This window comes from Aquarana catesbeiana, linkage group LG10 (assembly GCF_042186555.1).
Source record: "Aquarana catesbeiana isolate 2022-GZ linkage group LG10, ASM4218655v1, whole genome shotgun sequence".
Lineage (NCBI taxonomy): Eukaryota > Metazoa > Chordata > Amphibia > Anura > Ranidae > Aquarana > Aquarana catesbeiana.
The window spans coordinates 167,969,158-167,990,128 of NC_133333.1; the positions used below are offsets into that span (position 1 = coordinate 167,969,158).

General features: G+C 43.3%; 1 protein-coding gene across 10 annotated transcripts in view; it reads left to right on the top strand.

Moving 5' to 3' along the window:
• Positions 1–20,971, top strand: part of MIB2 (MIB E3 ubiquitin protein ligase 2) — a 240,650-nt gene that overhangs the window by 204,683 nt on the left and 14,996 nt on the right. For all 10 annotated transcript variants that reach the window (XM_073602907.1, XM_073602908.1, XM_073602909.1 and 7 more), the window contains 4 exons: positions 6,424–6,550; positions 8,751–8,969; positions 12,416–12,594; positions 15,331–15,515. In XM_073602907.1, coding sequence (XP_073459008.1) covers positions 6,424–6,550; positions 8,751–8,969; positions 12,416–12,594; positions 15,331–15,515 — 710 coding nt within the window. The remainder of the gene's footprint in view (positions 1–6,423; positions 6,551–8,750; positions 8,970–12,415; positions 12,595–15,330; positions 15,516–20,971) is intronic.

A 20,971-nucleotide genomic window follows, 5' to 3' on the forward strand; every position in this document is an offset into this window, starting at 1 on the left:
AAACGTGGCCTCTTCCTTAAGTTTCTTAAAACCTTCCCATCCTTTGTATGCATTTCCTGCGCACGCATTACTTGAACAGCTTATTTTTTTTTCAGAATGGGATAAACATTTTCTCCCTCCTAAGAGGTTCTCAATTCTCTATCCTCTGGAGGAGAAATTCTCCAAAAAATGGAAAGTACCAGCAATTGACGCTGCAATTTCCAATGTGAAAAAAAACTTAACTTGTCCTGTAGACAATGCACAGATGCGTAAAGATCCAACAGATAAGAAGTTGGAATCCCCGCTAAAATCTGCTTTTTCCATAGCAGGTGCAGTCACCCAGCCCACAGCCGCGATAGGTGTCTGCCAATCCCTAAAGGACCAATTCAAACAGGCCCTTAGAGAGCTTCCTACACAACAAGCTCAAAATTTGGCTGAACTACCTAAGGCATTATGTTTTGTCATAGATGCCATCAAAGACTTTATTCACCAGGCATCCCGCCTCACGCTTATGCTTGTACATATGCGCAGAATCCTGTGGTTGAAAAATTGGTCAGCTGAAACACCATGTAAAAACCTCCTAACTGGGTTCCCCTTTCATGGGGAGCGACTATTTGGAGAAGACTTGGATAAATATATCAAGACAATTTCTGCTGGGAAAAGTACCTTTTTACCAGTCAAAAGAAAATATAAACACCCTGCATTTAAACGGACTCTTTCCCCTGCGCCAGCGGCTTCCGCCTCTAGGCAGTGGCGACGGCCTCTGCCATCAGACTCTAGAGGAAGGACTCAGGGTCAGACCCAGGCTCAAAAGAAGCCCTGGGGTAGGAAATCTGCAAAACAGAATCCTAAAGCCTCATCATGAAGAGGCAAACCCCCTCACCAAGGTGGGGGGAAGACTTCTGCAATTTTCAGAAGTCTGGAAAAAGGAAATTCAGGACAGATGGGTCATTTCCACGGTAACGCTGGGTACAAGCTGGAATTCCGGGACTTTCCAGCATCTCGGTTCTTGAGGTCAAGCGTTCCCAAAGATTCAGAGAAAAAACAGTCTCTGGTTTAGGCACTAGACCGATTAATATCTCAAGGGGTGATCATACAGATACCCACAAAAGAGCAAGGTCTGGGATTTTATTCAAACCTTTTTATGGTACCAAAGCCAAGTGGAGATGTCAGACCCATTCTAGATCTAAGAAAGCTAAATCAATTCCTGAAGATCCGCTCCTTTCGCATGGAGACAATCGGGTCCTTCTGAGAAGAGAACTTCTGGCATTAATCAACATCAGGGATGCATATCTGCATGTCCCTGTATTTCCTGCTCGTCAAAAGTATCTGCGGTTCGAATTAGAACAGCAGCATTTTAAATTTGTAGCCCTGCCCTTCGGGCTAGCCACAGCACCTCAGGTGTTTACCAAGGTGCTGGCCCCACCTCTAGCCAGGTTAAGGGCACAGGGCATAACAGTCGTAGCGTACCTAGATGATCTATTACCTATAGATCAATCAGCGACTATCTGGAGCAAAGCGTACGCACTACAACCAACTATCTGAAAAGTTTGGGTTGGATTCTCAACCTACCGCTAAGAAGGCTGGAGTACTTGGGTCTGATCATAGATACAGCCCAGGAAAGGGTGTTCTTGCCTCAGGCAAAAATCAATTCCATAGGAGAACTGGTGCGGAGGGTCAGGTCAAATGACAATTCGCCACTGCATGAGGTTGTTAGGAACCATGGTAGCTTCATTCGAAGCAGTTCCCTATGCCCAGCTCCATTCAAGACTGTTGCAAAACAGTATCCTGTCTGCTTGGAACAAAACAATTCAAGCTTTAGATTTGCCAATGCGGCTGTCCCCAAGAGTGGCCCAAAGCCTCACTTGGTGGTTATTAACCCAGAATCTGCTGAAGGGAAGATCCTTCAGACCAGTCATCTGGAAAAGTGGTAACAACGGATGCAAGCCTTTCAGGCTGGGGAGCAGTACTAGAAAAGACAACTGTCCAAAGACAGTGGTCAAGTAACGAAAGAAGCTTGCCCATCAATATCCTAGAGATTCAGGCAGTACGCCTGACTCTAAAGCCTAGACTTTCAGGTTACGGGATTGTCCTGTCAAGATTCAATCCGACAATGCCACAGCTGTGGCCTATATCAATCACCAAGGGGGCACCAAAAGTCTCTCAGCGCAGAGAGAGGTGAACCATATTCTAACTTGGACAAAAAGGAATGTTCCATGCCTTTCTGCAATCTTCATTCCGGGAGTAGAGAATTGGCAGGCAGATTAATTAAGTCATCAGCAGTTATTCCCAGGGGAATGGTCTCTTCACCCCGACATATTTCGGGCTGTTTGTCAAAGATGGGGGACTCCGGACGTGGATCTTCTAGCATCCAGGTTCAACACGAAGTTGGTCAACTTTGTGGCCAGAACAAGGGATCCATTTGCATGCGGAACGGATGTATTAGTGACCCCATGGAAATAGTTTTCACTGATCTATGCATTCCCCCCTATTCAGTTGCTGCCTCGACTTCTTTGCAGGATCAAGCTGGAAAGAAAGCCGACAGTTCTTGTAGCACCAGCATGGCCCAGAGGGTCGAAAATCATAGAGATGGCAGTGGAGGGCCCATGGTCCCTCCCACTAAGGCCAGATCTGCTCTCTCAGGGACCGATATTCCATCCTTCCTTACGGTTTCTAAATTTAACGGCTTGGCTATTGAAACCAACATTCTAAAGAAACGCGTGCTTTCCGGGTCAGTTATCTCTACCCTGATTAATGCTAGAAAGCCAGCTTCCAGAACTATATATTATAGAGTCTGGAAGGCTTACGTTTCCTGGTGTGAATCCAGGGGTTGGCACCCTCGGAGATATATCATAGGCAGAATTCTTGCCTTTCTACAATTAGGGGTAGAAATGAAATTGGCCTTAAGTACTATTAGAGGCCAAGTCTCCGCTTTATCGGTCTTATTCCAAAGACCACTTGCTACTCATTCTTTAGTCCGGGGCTTTATACAAGGGGTGGCGCGGCTTAATCCGCTCTTCAAACCTCCCTTGAACCCTTGGGACTTAAACTTAGTTTTGTCTGTGTTACAAAAACAGCCATTTGAACCAATACAACAGATTCCCCTAGTCCTTCTGACAAGGAAGTTGGTATTTTTGGTTGCTATATCCTCAGCAAGGAGGGTTTCAGAATTGGCTGCTCTTTCTTGTAAAGAGCCATATTTGATTTTTCAAGAGGACAGAGTGGTGTTACGTCCTCGTCCAGGCTTTTTTGCCAAAAGTCATTTCAGGTTTTCACCTGAACCAGGATATTGTCCTGCCATCGTTTTTTCCAAAACCATGTTCCAGGGAAGAAAAGTCACTACATTGTCTTGATGTGGTGAGAGCAGTGAAAATCTATTTAAAGAAAACTGCTCAGATTCGTAAGACTGATGTCTTATTTATTCTGCCGGAGGGTCCTAAGAAGGGACAGGCAGCGTCGAAATCCACTGTTGCTAAGTGGATTCGGCAAGTGATACCGTATTTATCGGCGTATAACACGCACCCCAAGTTTAGGAGGGCATTTTAAGGAAAAGAACTTTTAGGAGGGAAGTTTAAAGAAAAAAACTTACATTTAAATGTCCATCAATGCAGCCTTATTAGTGTCCATCTGCAGCCTTGTCCATCATTGCAGAATGATCAGTGTCCATTTGCAGCCTTGCCCAGTGCCATTTGCAGCCTTGCTAAGTGCCATTTGCAGCCTTGCCCATTGTCATATGCAGCCTTGCCCAGTGCAGCCTTGCCCATTGTCATATGCAGCTTTGCCCAGTGCTGTGTGCCGTTTGCAGTATTTAATTGTTTAAATTTGCCGCCAAGATAGAGCCTGTGTACTCGGCTCGTCACACCGCCCCGCCTCCCTGCTGTCTCAGAGGATGAGGAGCGAGCTCTGCCGAAAAAGACCGAGTGTACTGTGTGCTTGGCTCGGCTCGGCTCACAGTACTGCCCAGTCCCGCCATTGGACGGAGTGTTATGTCCATCATAGGAGCAGGGCGGGACTGCGAGCGGAGCCGAGCACTCACTCCTCATCCTCTCAGAGACAGCAGGGAGGCGGGACTGCGAGCCGAGCCGACCACTCGGCTCGGTCATTTTCAGCGGTGTTCTTTTTTTATGGCGCCGTTCAGTCTTTTGCAGTGGCGCTCGCTCTTTTTTGGCACACAGACAGTGGGGATCGGCGTATAACACGCACTAACGATTTTCCCCTGATTTTAAGGGGAAAAAAGTGCGTGTTATACGCCGATAAATACGGTAATTCGAACTTATGATTTTTTTTTTTTTTTATAATCAAAATTTTATTTTCCATTTTTATAGATACAACATATCCATTCCTAATTATACAGTTTTACATTCCATAAACAAAAACTATACAGTTACATTACATCCATTCCACAATCTTACATACATAACCCTTCCTCACACAAAACAAAAAAAAACAAACAAAAAAAACCCTGGGGAGGGGGGGGGGGGGAATCTCCCCTTGCCCCAAGTTCTTTCATTGTTGATCAAAAGCCTGCTAATTACTTCCTTCCATACCCCCTGTGAATGTGCCCTGTTCTCCACTCCTCTTACAAAGATAGAGAGGAAAAAAAATTTTTTTTTTTTTTTTTTTTTATGTGACCATCATCAAATAATTATCAAATTGTGTAAGAGGCCCTACTTAGCCTTATATTACAAAAACACAAAAAAAAAATTTTTTTTTTTATAGGAAGAAAAGGTGTCCTTATTAAATAATAATAAAATTGTGTAAGAGGCCGTTATTAGCCATATATTACCCAAACTTAACCATTTAGTGTAAAAAAAACAAGCAAAAAAAAAAAGTGAACACGGGTAAAACATGAAAACCTGACACTGTGAATATAATGTACGTCCCCCCTACCCTTATCCCCCCCCCACCCCCACCCTATCTCCTTAACATAATATACCCACCCCGCCCAAGTCCTTTCAAATTTATCTTGTTGGTCCTTCGCTACATGTACCCATCTCTCAGCTTCCATTATTAGGTTGACTTCATTCTTCCATTCTATTAGTGTGGGACATCGGGTCTGTCTCCAATATTTAGGTATAACTAATTTCGCTGCATTTAATAAATGCGGAGTTAAACTTTTCCGATAAAATTTAATAGACCCAGGCATCCCATGAAATAAATAATGTAGAGGTTTAAACTCCAGGGGTCCGAGGGTCAATTTCTCAATCAATGGGGCAACTGACTCCCAAAATGGTTTAATTACGCGACATGTCCACCACAGATGGAGAAATGTGCCCTTCTGCCCACAACCTCTCCAGCACCGATCATCTGTTGTTGAAAACATCTGTGATAGTTTAACTGGGGTCCTGTACAATCTCGTTAGAAATTTATAGGCCATTTCCTGCACCCTTGAGCCTATATATGTGGAATAAGTTAGTCTAATCATCTTTTTAATTTGCGTATTTGTCAACACCTGGTCCAGTTCCCTTTCCCATTCTCTAACAAAATAGGGAACTGTTCCATCCTGCCCGCTAAGTATCACTCTATACATTTGTGACAGCAAATGTCTAGCGTCCGACAGTTGTACACACTGCTTTTCAAATATGCTCGGTGCTCCTTTTTTTTTTTGGCGGCGTTCGGTCTTTTGCAGCGGCGCTCGCTCTTTTTTTGGCACACAGACAGTGGGGATCGGCATATAACACGCACCCACGATTTTCCCCTGATTTTAAGGGGAAAAAAGTGCGTGTTATACGCCGATAAATAATCAATTCAAACTTATAATTTAAGGGGTAAAATTCCCCCTTTTCAAGTTAAGGCACATTCTACCAGGTTGGTTAGTGCTTCTTGGGCAGTGCGTCATCAGGCCTCCATGGCTCAAATCTGTAAGGCTGCAACATGGTCTTCAGTGCATACATTCACAAAATGTTATCACGTGGATGTAAGGAGGTATGAGGATATCACCTTCGGGCGCAGTGTGCTGCAAGCAGCAGTATAAATCCTCAAGTCTGGGTGTACCTTGCGGGTTATTTTCTCCCACCCCTCATGTGGCATTGCTATGGGACGTCACCATTAAAGTAATTACTTAGGATTTTTATAACCGCTTACCTGTAAAATCCTTTTCTTGGAGTACATCATGGGACACAAGTCCCTCCCCTCTTTTTTTGGGATACAAGTATATTGCTTTGCTACAAAAACTGATGTGCTCCTGGAAGGAGGAGGGGTTATATAGGGGAGTAAACTTCTTTAATTAGGGTTTACCAGTGTCAACACCTGACGGTAGGCTATAACCCATTAAGTAATTACTTAAGGCTCTGTGTCCCATGATGTACTCCAAGAAAAGGATTTTACAGGTAAGCTGTTATAAAAATCCTATTTTTTGGGTGAACTGACCACTATGTTTTATTTCTCTATGGTTGCAGTATTTTTAGCCGAGTCTAGAAATCTTGTGTTGCTTTATGTCCTCAGAGCTGTCCAGAAGATTCTGGAAAGAGCACGGCAGTTGGTAGACTCCAAGAAAGAAGATGGCTTCACCGCCCTGCACCTGGCCACACTGAACAACCATCAGGAAGTGGTTGAGATCTTAGTCAAAGAGGTACACACAGCGTGGCAGATGTCCAACAGCAGTATGTAAAATAAGGGGAACATTTTGGTCAGGCATCTCAAACTTTATGTAAACCTGTAATAGGGTAAAAGGTTTGAGGGCTGCCACTGCTGACCTTTCCTTCTCAAAATACTTGTTCCCTGGTTGTCACATCTAATCCAACAGCTTTAGCACTGCCTAAGTCACTGAGCTGGAACAAGTATGCAGATTGCTCTATCTGCCCGTTGCGGGTCAGTGCCTCAGCGTATCAAGGCTGGGGACAGTCAGGTAAGTAGCATTTTCATCAGCAATGGCAACCCCCCATATTCTTTGCATTACAGGTTTTCTTTATTTATTGTAACTATGCAGACTTTGGGGTTGATTTACTAAAGACAAATCCACTTTGCACTAAAAGTGCACTGCAAGTGCACTTGGAAGTGCAGTTGCTGTAGATCTGAGGCGTAGATCTGAAATAAGGGGAAACTCTGCTGATTTTATCATCCAATCATGTGCAAACAAAAATGCTGTTTTTTTATTTTCCTTGAATGCCCCCTCAGATCTACAGCGACTGCACTTCCAAGTGCATTTGTAGTGCAAAGTGGATTTTCCTTTAGTAAATAAACCCCTGAGTCTTCATTTGCCTCTGCATTGACTTTACTTGTGAGGAGCTTGAGAGTCGAGGGATCAGCAGGACTGTAGCAGAGGCCTTGTTGGCACTGTGTTATTTAAAATGTTTCCTATGCCAGTCATACGTTTAATTTTTTTTAATAACGGCCCTGTATTTTTTTACATTTTAGGTCTCTTGCACATGATACTCCTGTTTGAGCATCTACTTTTTCCAGACATTTTTCTTTGTGTGTATTTATGCGCATTTTAGATTATATACGTTTGTGTATTTTCATGCAAACTTATTCTCGCGTTCTCGTTCTGCACAATATGTAAATGAGCATTTGCACGCATGAGGCATAAATTACTGACCAAAAAAGCAGATTTTTCTATTTTTACTGAAGAATGCACAGCGCTTGTTTACGCTCCTGTGTGCATAGGCACATTACAATTGTTGGGCTGTATTTTAGCTCAGTAAAAAAAAAAAAGCTGTACTGAGCTTTTTCAAGTTGCAGTGTGCAAGAGGTCTTACTGAAATATTTAAAGTGACATTTACTTATACTATACAGTAAAACCTTGGTTTGCGAGCATAATTCGTTCCAGAAACATGCTTGTAATCCAAAGCACTTGTATATCAAAGCATTTTTTTTACAGGGTATAAAAGAGAAGAGAGGCACCTCTAAGTGTAGCAATAAGTTGCTAAATGTTGTTGTACCTTCTTTAAATGTAACCATATTGCTACACTTAGAGGCGCCTCTCTTCTTTTTTATACTCACATGACGCTACTCTTATATCAAGACATTGCTTGTATATCAAGGCAAAATTTATTAAAACATTTTGCTTGTCTTGCAAAACGCTCTCAAACTAAGTTACTCTCAAACCAAAGTTTTACTGTATTAGCAAAGTCCCATTCATGTCTTTGAACCATTAGGGCACAGGCAACCCAGCACTACATTTTTACTAGCCAGGCTGCAGACAGCACAGGAGACCACAGCAGCCAGAAGAGGTGTGTAGGGACCTGGGGGGGGGGGGCTGTTTTTTTTTTCTAATTTGCTTCCTTTAGTGAGCAGTGTCATCCAATGCACGTCTAAAGACAGTCATAGATGGTTTGAATCTTGGCTGGTTTAGCAGGGACTGGCGGAGATTTGAACCATCTATGGGCAGGCTGATTGTACCCAAACCGATTCATCGATGGACTTGGGTACAAGCAGCATGTCAGATTTTCACATGCAATTATTGCCAGCAGCTATAGCCGCTAGCAATACTCACTATGTTCTCCCGGCAGCGATGGCTCCTTGCAGCTCTATAGGCAGGAGAGTGTACACAGACTTGTGTCCTTTTACATCTGCTTTTTTACAATATTTTTGCAGCCCCATTCATTGGGAATAAGCTACTTTAACATGCAATGAAGAAGGTGTAAGCTGGTAGAGATGACCAATAATCCTTCTGGATTCCCCTGTAGCAGAGGCCTTCATGGCACTGTGTTATTTAAAACGTTTCCTATGCCAGTCATACGTTAATATTTTTTTAATAGGATACCAACTTTAAAAGCCACCCCTGGACCCTGAAACCATCTTACATGTTTTCCGTTTGTCTCACTTTGCAGGGACGGTGTGATGTCAATCTCAGGAACAACAGAAACCAAACTCCTCTACACCTGGCAGTGACTCATGGGCACATTAACCTTGTGCAACTTCTTGCGACAGAGGGAGGCGATGTAAATGCGGAAGACGAGGATGGGGATACTCCTATGCACATAGTACTAGTACAGCAGCATCTCACCTCTCTGGAGCCTGAAGGAGTTGGCTCAACTATGCTCAACAAGGTAACACCAGATGATACTGCATGCATTGCAGGAATAATTTTGTTAGTATTAATTAAACCAGTAGGTGTGGTGGGACCAAGTTGATCATAGAAAACATAGAAGAGTGACAACAGAAAAATGATCAAGTGGTCTATTAGATAGACACACACACACATATATATACCCTGGCAGAATTTATGATTTCTTGGCCATTTTTCAGAGAATATGAATGCATAACACAAAAAAAATTATTTCACTCAGTGTTTATCTGACGGCATTTATTATCAATCAACTGTGTTTACTCTTTTTAAATCATAATCATAACAGAAACTACCCAAATGACCCTGATCAAAAGTTTACATAACCTGGTGATTTTGGCCTGATAACATGCACACAAGTTGACACAAAGGGGTTTGAATGGCTATTAAAGGTAACCATCCTCACCTGTGATCTGTTTGCTTGTAATTAGTGTGTATAAAAGGTCAATGAGTTTCTGGACTCCTGACAGGCCTTTGCATCTTTCATCCAGTACTGCACTGACGTTTCTGGATTTTGAGTCATGGAAAAAGCAAAAGAATTGTCAAAGGATTTGTAGGAAAAGGTAGTTGAACTGTATAAAACAGGAAAGGGATATAAAAAGATATCCAAGGAAATAAGAATGCCAATCAGCAGTGTTCAAACTCTGATCAAGAAGTGGAAAATGAGAGGTTCTGTTGAAACCAAACCACGGTCAGGTAGACCAACTAAGATTTCAGCCACAACTGCCAGGAAAATTGTTCCGGATGCAAAGAAAAACCCACAAATAACTTCAGGTGAAATACAGGACTCTCTGAAAACATGTGGTGTGGCTGCATGGTCGAGTCGCCAGAAGAAAGCCATTACTACGCAAATGCCACAAAGTATCCCGCTTACAATACGCCAAACAGCACAGAGAAAAGCCTCAAACTTTCTGGCACAAAGTCATTTGGAGTGATGAGACCAAAATTGAGCTTTTTGGCCACAACCATAAACACTACATTTGGGGAGGAGTCAACAAGGCCTGTGATGAAAGGTACACCATTCCTACTGTGAAACACAGAGGTGGATCACTGATGTTTTGGGGATGTGTGAGCTACAAAGGCACAGGACATTTGGCCAAAATTGATGGCAAGATGAATGCAGTATGTTATCAAAAAATACTGGAGGATTTGCGTTCATCAGCCAGGAAGCTGCGCATGGGACGTACTTGGACATTTCAACATGACAATGATCCAAAACACAAGGCCGGGTCAACCTGTCATTGGCTACAGCAGAATAAAATGAAGGTTCTGGAGTAGCCATCTCAGTCTCCTGACCTCAATATCATTGAGCCACTCTGTGGAGATCTCAAACATGAAGTTCATGCAGGGCAGCCCAAGAATTTACAGGAACTGGAGGCTTTTTGTTAAGAGGAATGGGCAGCTTTACCATCTGAGAAGATAAAGAGCCTCATCCACGAATACCACAAAAGACTTCAAGCTGTCATTGATGTTAAAGGGGGCAATACATGGTATTAAGAACTGGGGTATGTAAACTTTTGATCAGGGTCATTTGGGTAGTTTTTGTTGTCATTATGATTTAAAAAAGAGTAAACACAGTTGATTGATAATAAATGGCTTCAACTAAACACTAACCATGAGTGAAAGAAAAGTTTTTGTGTTATTCATATTCTCTGAAAAATGGCCAAGAAATCATAAATTCTGCCAGGGTATGTAAACTTATGAGCACAACTGTAGATGCGTTACACATGGAGTGATATATTTCAAGCATTTCTTTTAATTTTGATGATTTTGGCTTAAAGCTAGTGAAAACCCAAAATTCAGTATCTCAGAAAATCAGAATATTACATAAGACCAATAAAAAAAGGATTTTTAATACAGAAATGTTGGCTTACTGAACACTTATGTCCATGTACAGTATAGTATGCACTCAATACATGGTCGGGCTCCTTTTGCATGAATTACTGCATCAATGCCATGTGGCATGGAGGCAATCAGCCTGTGGCACTGCTGAGGTGTTATGGAAGCCCAGGTTTCTTTGATAGTGGCCTTCAGCTCATCTGCATTGTTGGATCCTCATGTCTCTCATCTTCCTCTTGACAATACCCCACAGATTCTCTATAGGGGTTTAGGTCAGGCGAGTTTGCTGGCCAATCAAGCACAGTGATACCATGAAACCAGGTATTGGTACTTCTGGCAGTGTGGGCAGGTGCCAAGTCCTGCTGGAAAATGAAATGAGCATCTCCATAAAGCTGGTCAGCAGAGGGAAGCATTAGAGAGAGGAGAGAGACCACGATACGTGCCTTGTACAGCTCAAATAAAAGTTTATCCCTTATAGCAAGTGAGATGGCTTTCAGCTCATTTAGCCAGTCAGACCTTCTACACAGGGGCAGACCCCCTAAACTGGTAAACATGTTACTATTTTAAACCTGTGTAATGGATAATATGAGTGAAAAGTAGGCACCTGATCACTGTTCCATACTGTTTGATACCCTACGGGTACGGGCACTACAGCCCTCAAATTTTCTATTAGCATTTTGCGAGTGGAAAATGAGGGCTGGCTAGCGTGGGCTGCCTCGAAGTGGGGGGCGAGCACCGCCGGCAGGCGGGATTAAATGGGAGCCCTTCTCCCAGAGATCGTCCCTGGGGAAGAGAGAGGAGAGCAAGTAACTGGATCATAAGAGCGCCGAGGAACATCGCTGTAACAGCTTTCATTAGAATTGCCGAGTGTTTCCCGCACTTGCTGTCACACACAGCCTCACCTCCTGACCCGGGTACTTTGATAGACAGATCACCCATCCAATGCCAGGATGTGTTTCTAAGTACTGGGGCCAGAAGACGGGGCTGTATGTGACTGCGGCAATGGAAACACTCGGTAATTCACATGAAACCTGTTACAGCGATGTTCCTCGGCGCTCTGATGATCCGGCCGGCAATCCTCTTCCTCTCCTCGCTCCTCTCTCGTCACCTGCACAGGCAGGCTGCATTGATGGGCACAGGTTAGGCTGCACTGATGGGCACTGATAAAGTTGTTGTTAATATTTATTTTTGTAATTTAAATCTGCATAAAACATTTAAGTGTAATTTCATGAGATAATTTATGAGAGCATGTTTAGGGGCGGAATAGGGTAGGGGTTGGGTGGAGCAACTGGTGGCGAGTAACTCTTAAGGCCTGGCTAGTAGCTCAGGACTTGAAATTTTGAGCCTTGGATTAATATATATATATGTTAAGTATTCATATGATACCAAAATAATTCTGGCTTAATCCAATTCTCATAGGTTATCCAGCCTGTCTCTGACTCTCGCATGGTTTATTTAGAGCTTAATCATGTATAGGATGAGCTTTTGTTTCATTGAAAAAAAAAAAAAAATCATTGATGACCCCCTGCTGGGAATCGGAGCTAGAATGTGTATGTGTATTTTTTATACTTTATGTATTCTCTTTTCCAGCTGCAAGCTACTGGGTTGCTTGGGAACATAGAATTAAATGTTGGAACGGCAATTGCTTGCTTCTTGGCTTTGTCAGGGGCAGACATTACCTATGCCAATCACAGAGGAAAATCTCCTTTGGACCTGATAACCGATGGGAGGATAGCGCACCTTGTGAAAAACTTTGCTCAGAGATTCAGGTACATATGTCTCTTAAATGTTCCCAGGTGATCCCAGGGACCCTTCACCTACTTGTACCTAATCAATTGTACCAGCAACAATGTCATGTATTGAGCCGAAGAATAAGTGTCTCCAATAATTAAAATAGACAGCAGGGGCAAATTGTTTTCTGACATGCTTCATACTAGGCTCAGCGCTTTCTCAACGAATGAAAGAGTTATTCTTTTTGAGAACGTGCCATGCTTAGTGCAAAACATGTCATAATTAAAATTGTCCTTGCTGGCTATTTAATAAAGGAAGAATATTATTTTGCATTTCGGTGTGCAGCATTCCTATTGCTGGTACAATTAATGGCTTCGGTGGAGATGAGCCAAGCCAGCGTCTGACATGTGATTGTGAAGTGTGTAGCCTGATTTTGCCTGGAGTGACATATGAAATATTTGATTTATACTTGATGAGATGGTTTTTATGCCAATTAATAACTACCACACAGGTGCCTTTTCAGCTGTTCTGCACAAAAGAACGAGATGTGTCATTGTGACTTCTGCCTTTTAGCCAGGCTAGCCCTTTTGATTCAGTGCTTTCAATCATTGGACTGCCACAAATATGCAGATGAAGGCTTCTGGTTGTTCTCAGACTTTCCTGATCTGTATGTTTGTTTCAGTGCTGGAGTTAATAGGTTAGCTCAACAGCCAAGCAACTACAATTTTCAGTAGAAGGTCCGCAATGGCAGCCCATTTGTTTCTGTCAGATTTAAAGTTTCACTGTACTATATTATCTCCTAAATTACTCCCCTGTCCTTAGGATCTTATTTTCCTGTTCATGCTGTGTGGCTCATGGAGGACTGCAAAGTTGCTACTGGAAACTTCCAACTGGCCCCAAAGTGTGCACAGACAACATCCCATGTTATTATTTGGAGAGGTTGTCTATTATGTGATGCAATGCCTGGGATTTGTCTATGCATGAATATAAGACCTCTAGACCAATGTCAACTCAAGTCCTCAAGTACCCCCAACAAGGCATGTTTTCAGGCTTACCATTATTTTGCACAGGTGATTTGATCAGTTTCACTGCCTTAGTAATTACCACAGCTGTTTCATCTAGGGGAAATCCCCAAAACATGACCTGTTGGGGGTACTTGAGGACTGGCATTGAGAAACATTGATCTAGACCAGTGGTTCTCAACCTGGGGGTCCGGGACCCCCTCAGGGGTTGGATGACAATTTGCCAGGGGTCACTGAAGCCTGCACTGTTCTCCTAGCCTTTTGCCAGCCACCCAGCTGGGCTGTGTTCCTGGAGCCCACAGTCGCCCACTCAGCTTCTTCGCAGCCACCCATTCAGTTCACGGCATGGCTGGGGGGCAGAGACTAGAGGTCAGCTGACTGGTGAGGAATATGAAGTGGGAGGGCTGGAGGAGACCCTATCTCCTGATTTCAGCATAGGTGTCACTGCTGCGAGACATTACAGAGCTGGAGACACAGTGAGTAACACTACCTGTGATTATATTTGCCATTAAAAGTGCCCACTACAGTTCTCAGATCAGCAGATGACCTTGATCAAAAGCACCTAAGTTGGCTGATCAGAACCCCCCCCCAGCATTGCCACTCATCCCAACTCCCCGCCAGCACTGCCACCTATCCCATTCCCCCTAGCCAGGAGTAATAGGGAGGAATACAAATAGGGAATACATGGAAGGGAGAGGAAAAGAGGGGGAGGAACAAAGAAAAAGGAAGAGAAAGAAAAAGAAAGACGGCTAGAGAGAGGGATGGGAGAAAAAAACAAGAAATTAGGATAGAGAGGGATAAAAGGGAAAGAAAGGAGAACAAAGAGAAAGAGTGGTACATCCTAAAATGTACCATAAGGGGTTTTAATATTGTATGAGTGGAAGGGACATAGGGAACGCTATATGTCCGTGGGTTAGGGGCGCAAATTACTTGTCTTAACTAGGGTGCTGACTACCCACGCTACAAAAATAATTTTACTGTTAGGGTTCACCACAACTTGGAAAATTTTATCAAGGGGTCACGGCACTAGAGCGGTTGAGAACCACTGCTCTAGACCATCCAAGAGAGTTTCTATTGGCTGCTGCACAGTTTTCTGTGGGCCACACATTGTGAATCGGCTAGAATCATGGACAGGTGAGAATAAAACCTTGGGAGTAGGGCCACATTTACAGTTCTTTTTTCTTCCCTAGGCCAACTATCTCGTGCCTCACTCCCAACATACACACACACACAGAATCAAAAAAATTTACCCCGATTTACAATATTGTAACAATAGGTAACAAGTTTACAATTGTAGAATTTGAATCAAAATCAAACTCAGTCACAACTTGATACATATCTGCAGAAACAAAATAAGTACCATATTGACACAACCAGCAAGATGTCTACAAACACAGTCAGTACCATACTGATGCAACCAGGAACATGACCTCAGACAAAATTGGTATTGGATGTGCATCTAGTGAGAACACAGACAGATATTAAAACCTGACAAGGATTCTAACCTTATCACACTATCCAAAACACAAGGAAAAATGACTAGGATATAAATATACTGCAGTGTTCTTTGATGAATTTGCAATGTTTTCTTTGCCTCCTTCTCCCTTTCCTGTAGTTTTAACTTTATAGATTCCCCTGAAAAACAAAGATTTTGTCATATTATTTATGCTTTGTTACATTCTTGCTCATCTTTTGGGGGTAGTGCGTTGTTACATTTAAAATAACATGCTATTTTGCCTCTTGTTATTACAGGGAGCAACAAGCTGAGTCAGATTCCTCTACCATCAGCTGCACCCTTCGCAGGGTACACACCACCCCTAATACCATGACCAACCTAAGCCTGCCCACTTCTACCAGTCCTGCCGAGTGCCTGGTGTGCTCAGAGCTTGCAGTGCTCATCAGCTTCTTTCCTTGCCATCACAGCATAGTGTGTGAAGGTAAGCTCACCTGTCATATCAACAAAGACCCCTTTGCTTTACAAATTTCTCACATCTCTTATTATACATAAATGTGCTGTATAAAATCACTATGCCATTCATTGATAAGGTATATTTTTACTAGCAAAAAACATTTTGTACTACAGTTTTTGGAACTTCTTAATTGGGCTTAGCTATAACAATAGCTAACAAGGGGCGGGGTGTCTGTAACCATGTAGGCAATGGTGCTAGGAAGAGATAATGTTACTAGTTTGTGATTTTTAAAGCAACCTTGTAACTAGAGAGTATATAATTCTAACCAACTTTAAAAGTTGTTCAGTTCAGTGCATTTTTTTTCTTTCTGTTATGTCCAAAGCTCTTTTGGTGTCTTCTATATTTACTGCATATGAAGCTCTTTCTGGAGATCATGCTAAAGCTGCAGGGCAGTTCTCTAATAGAGTAGTTATTTGACTCTTACCCACCACCATGGACATTGCTTTTACAGGGGAGGGAGGGTATCAAAAATTGCTATGGACCCACTTGATTTGTAGTAACCGTACACCCAATATCCATCCTCTACAACACAGCAGTGGTCCGCCCCAATTCTGGAAACCCCATTATTTTAGTACCATGGTATTCATTGTGGTCGTGTCACCCCTAGAGGGCACTGTCAAAAGCCTATGAATGAACACAGCTCAATTATGACAAGGCTGACAGACTTTAACCCTTTCATGACTAAGCCTATTTTTGAAATTTGGTGTTTACAAGTTAAAATCCGTATTTTTTGCTAGAAAATGACTTAGAACCCCCAAACATTATATATATATTTTTTAGCAGAGAATCTAGAGAATAAAATGGCGATTGTTGCAATATTTTTTATCACACGGTATTTGTGCAGCGGTGTTTTAAACGCAAATTTTTGGAAAAGTGACACTTTCATGAATTTTAAAAAATCCAAACAGTAAAGATACCCCAATTTTTTTGTATAATGTGAAAGATGATGTTACGCCGAGTATATAGATACCAAACATGTCACCCTTTATAATTGCACGCACTCGTGGAATGGCGACGAACTACGGTACCTTTGAATTTCCATAGGCGACGATTTAAAAAATGTTTACGGTTACCAGGTTTGAGCTACAGAGATGGTCTAGGGCTAGAATTATTGCTCTCGCTCTGACGATCGCGGCGATACCTCACATGTGTGGTTTGAACACCGTTTACATATGCGGGCGCGACTTCCGTATGCGTTTTCTTCGCTGCGCGAGCTCGCGGGGACAGGGGCACTTTAAACATTTTTTTTTTTTTTTTTAATTTATTTATTTTTGTACTTTATAAATTGTGTTTTAAAATTTTTTTTTTTTTTTTTTTTTTTACTTTTATTGCTGTCACAAGCAATGTAAACATCCCTTGTGACAGTAATATGTGGTGACAGGTACTCTTTATGGAGGGATCGGGGGTCTAAAAGACCCCCCCATCCCTCCTTTACTCTTCAAAGTATTCAGATCGCCGAAAACGGCGATTCTGAATACTGTGTACTTTTTTAAATTCGGCGCCATTGGCAGCCGAGTAAACGGGAAGTGACGTCATGACGTCGCTTCTGCATTTACAACAAGAAGGCTGGAACGAAGCCGCTCGCAGCTTCGTTCCAGCCCGCCCCCAGCCGCCGAAGGCAGCCGAACGGACACCGGGCCTCCCGATCGCACGGGAGGCCCGGTAACAGCGGCGGGAGGCGGCGGGAGGGGGGGGATGTCCCCTCCCGCTCCTCCGGTATAACAGCCGAGCGGCTTTTAGCCGCATCGGTTGTTATACACGGGTAGCCGATCGCCCGCTGTAAACAACGGTACCGGGATGATGCCTGCAGCTGCGGTACAACCCCGGAAAGCCGAGTACGCATATATGCGTTCGGTCGGCGGGAAGGGGTTAAATTATTGTAAATTATTATTTTAATCATGCAGTACAGGACACAGGTGTTGATTCTTACACCATGGGTTATGGGGCCTCTGTTTTCAGGTGATTAGGCACTAGCAGAAGCTTTGCTGGAAACTGGCCCACAGTGTAGCCATATAACCCCCATCTACTCCATGATGGTCCAGTTTTATTAGCAAGCAGTATGGAGAACACAGAGAAAGCGGGGAGAAACCTGTGTCTCCTGTGTCACTCTGTGAGGATATAGTTTTTTGCTAGTATCTTTAGGTGATGTACCCCTCTTCCTGTCAGAGAAGACATTTTTTTTTTTACCTACGTTTCACCAGGTTTCCTTATCTTTGACTGACACTTTCAGGATCAAGATCTGACTGCTTATCCCCTTATGGCTCACTAGCAGTTTCCAGATTGGTTATCATGAATGTACATCTTGGGATCTGTACCCAGGACTCACAAAATCTTGCGTTTGGTGCTCACCTTGCTATGTGGTGCAATGAGTGGATTAGCCTCAGGGTGCTATACAGGTCCAGGGCCATGGTCCATTCTTGTGGCACCCAGACTCTAAAGACCCCTTTCAGGATATGCCCACTGTTATCGGCGAAGCCTGAACCAGTGACATGGACAAGGCAAGACAGGGTTTTTGATTGAGGGTTTGAAGATTTTTGATCTTTTTGATTTATTTCCTAGATAGGTAATAGATACTACACTTTATCCTTTTATCCAACAAGAGGCACCGCAGTGCTAAACATGTGGCGAAACAAGCGGTTTGGAGGGCACAGGGTATGCATTTACCTACTTAAAAATTGGTGGTCTTTTCCTCCACCTCAGTACCAGAAGTTCTTCTGTGATGTTAGTACTCATAAGAGGGCAATTCCTTCATGCCAGACACACTGAACCCCCTCAGTTTGCATATATTCTGATTACCCTGCAGGTAAAGAGCATCACTTAGCAATGACAGATTATTGGCACTTGGGAATGGAAAGAAGAGAGGAAAGATTCCCCCACACCCCCCCCCCACCCCCGCCCCCCCAGAGCTTAGTTATGGGGAACAGAATGGGAATGGAATCACATGGGAAGAATAAAAGGGAATTTTGCTGCAGGACCTTAAGAAAGTCCTAGTACCTCTCAAACTGATAGCATTTCCCGTATTCTGGAGCAAGGTCTTATACTGCTCAAGCCCTCTTATTCTGCTCACTGACAGACATGCAACATGCGGCCTGTCTAACTAATGCTGAATTTTCTGCCAAGTACGAGAAAAGCATCTATTCCTAGAGAGCCTTTGCCTATTCTGGATCAGGTCGACTTTGCCCTATATAATAATTGGCCCATCTCAGGGAGGCTATTACCTTCTCTTAATAATTTTGATGCTTTGTACCCTATGGAAGCGAAGCTCAATATAGAGATGGACTGTTCCCACTGTGGATCCAGCCCTTCTTGTGTTAAATATTCAATCCACGGTTTCCTCTTTCCAGTCAGCTATTGCCACCCTGTCGATTTCTCTAGTCCAATTTTCCATGGTATGAGCAATCAATAGTGAACTTTCTCTGATTATAGAGAAACTGATGGCTGATCGAATGCTGGTTTTCCAGCAGGAATGTTCGACAGAAACCAGTCTAACGATCGCCTTCTGTTGAACAGAGAGGATTACACACAAATCGAAATTCAGTCGGTTCCTGCTGAATGATCCATGTGTACCCAGCTGAAGTCTACCTCAGCAGAGTGATTTTTGCCAAAGCTTCTACAAACCTTCATATTTCCTGTATGAGAAATCCTCTGTTATGCCGTGTACACACGGGCGGACTTTTCAACCAGACTGGTCCGACGAAACGAATCCGTCGGACAATCCGACCGTGTGTGGGCTTCATTGGACCTGCAGCGGACTTTTTCGGTCAAAAATCAGACGGACTTTAGATTTGGAACATGTTTCAAATCTTTCTGCCAGACCCAGTTCCTATTGAGAAATCCGCTTGTCTGTATGCTAGTCCGACGGACGAATACCGACGCTAGGGCAGCTATTGGCTACTGGCTATGAACTTCCTTATTTTAGTCCGGTCGTACGTCATCACGTACGAATGCATCGGACTTTGGTGTGATCGTGTGTAGCCAAGTCCGTTCATTTGAAAGTCCGTAGGAAAGACCGTCGGACCTTTGATGCCGAAAAGTCCACCCGTGTATACACGGTATAATAGCAACCATAATGTGATGACGTTTTACTCCCCATACTTCAGCAATGTAAAACTAAACTTAACTCACCACATCTTGTGATGCTATATCAATAGACCGTTCACTAGACCCCGAGTCTTCATGTACTAGGGTGCCTTTGAGCTTTTTTCTAAAAAAAGCTCCTAAGCAAAATCACTGACCATATTCCCAAATGCTGATGCTCTCATTTTACCCTGCCTTTGACACCCTTGGATCTCCATGTGAATTTCCCTCAGTTCTGCTGGCTGACTCCTTTGGAAAAGCCAGTGACTGGTTTCTCCACTCCTCACTATGTGTGTATATTTTCTCCATTACATGGACAAACTTTTCTACACAGGCCTCCCTGGTCTGCAACCCTCAGACTCTACTATGAGTCTTGATCATAGGTGTGCGCAGCCTCTTGCATTAGGGTGTGCACCCCAAAGCTCAAATACATATGCATGTGTATATGTACTGATGGTGTCAGTAGGGCAGTGGACAGTGTCAGTAGTTTTATTAGATTATTTTTTAAATTATTTTATTTTGTAACATTTATTTTTGGAATGAAATATCAGTGGTCTAAACAGGGGGGAATATGCACCACACAAGGCGATTAGGGTGTGCCCAGGCACACCTGGCACACCCTGTGCGCACGCCTATGGTCTTGATATGTCCTCCCTCCCTGTATCAAGGTCAGGGATCACTGGGGCCACTTCTCCTGTAAATCACAGGTGTGCAGTTTGTTCTGCATGCCTGTGAACTATTTGCAGCCGACAATGGTCTAAAGTCCACTGCCAGCTGACGTCACCCAGCCGGTCAACGACCCACTGAGAGCCTGAGCCAGCTCCTCCTGTCCCCTCCACAGCCCAGCGCTCCAGTGAGCGCTGGAGGGAAGAGCCGTTGACTGACAGTGAGGGCTCGCTGAACTAAGGGATCAGTGGTGTTTGATAGCTTAGTTCTTACTGCATTCACCTAGGTGTGCATTATTGTTTTTTTTTTTTTTTAAAGTCCATATTTCTCTTAGCCTTGTAATTGGCCTCAACACTGGTTGACACTTCTATGCTGACCGAGTGCTAGAAAAGTATGCATTGCCCCAACCTCAGTAACAAATTATTGTCTGCCCATTTCATCAACCACATTCAATTGTGTGAAAGCTCTATTGACTCTTGCTTAGATATCTCCCAGCATCTCTAATCCGCTAATATTCATTAGTTAGGCACATTCCAACCTCTGGATTGAGTCTTCATCCTTCTCGGGAACATTCAGATTGCTTCCCCCCATACTCTTTAATCTGTTGTGTGGGTTAGCTCTCACCTAGTCCAATAAGGGAACCCTACCCTAGAACCTCACACACAACTTCTTCCATACTC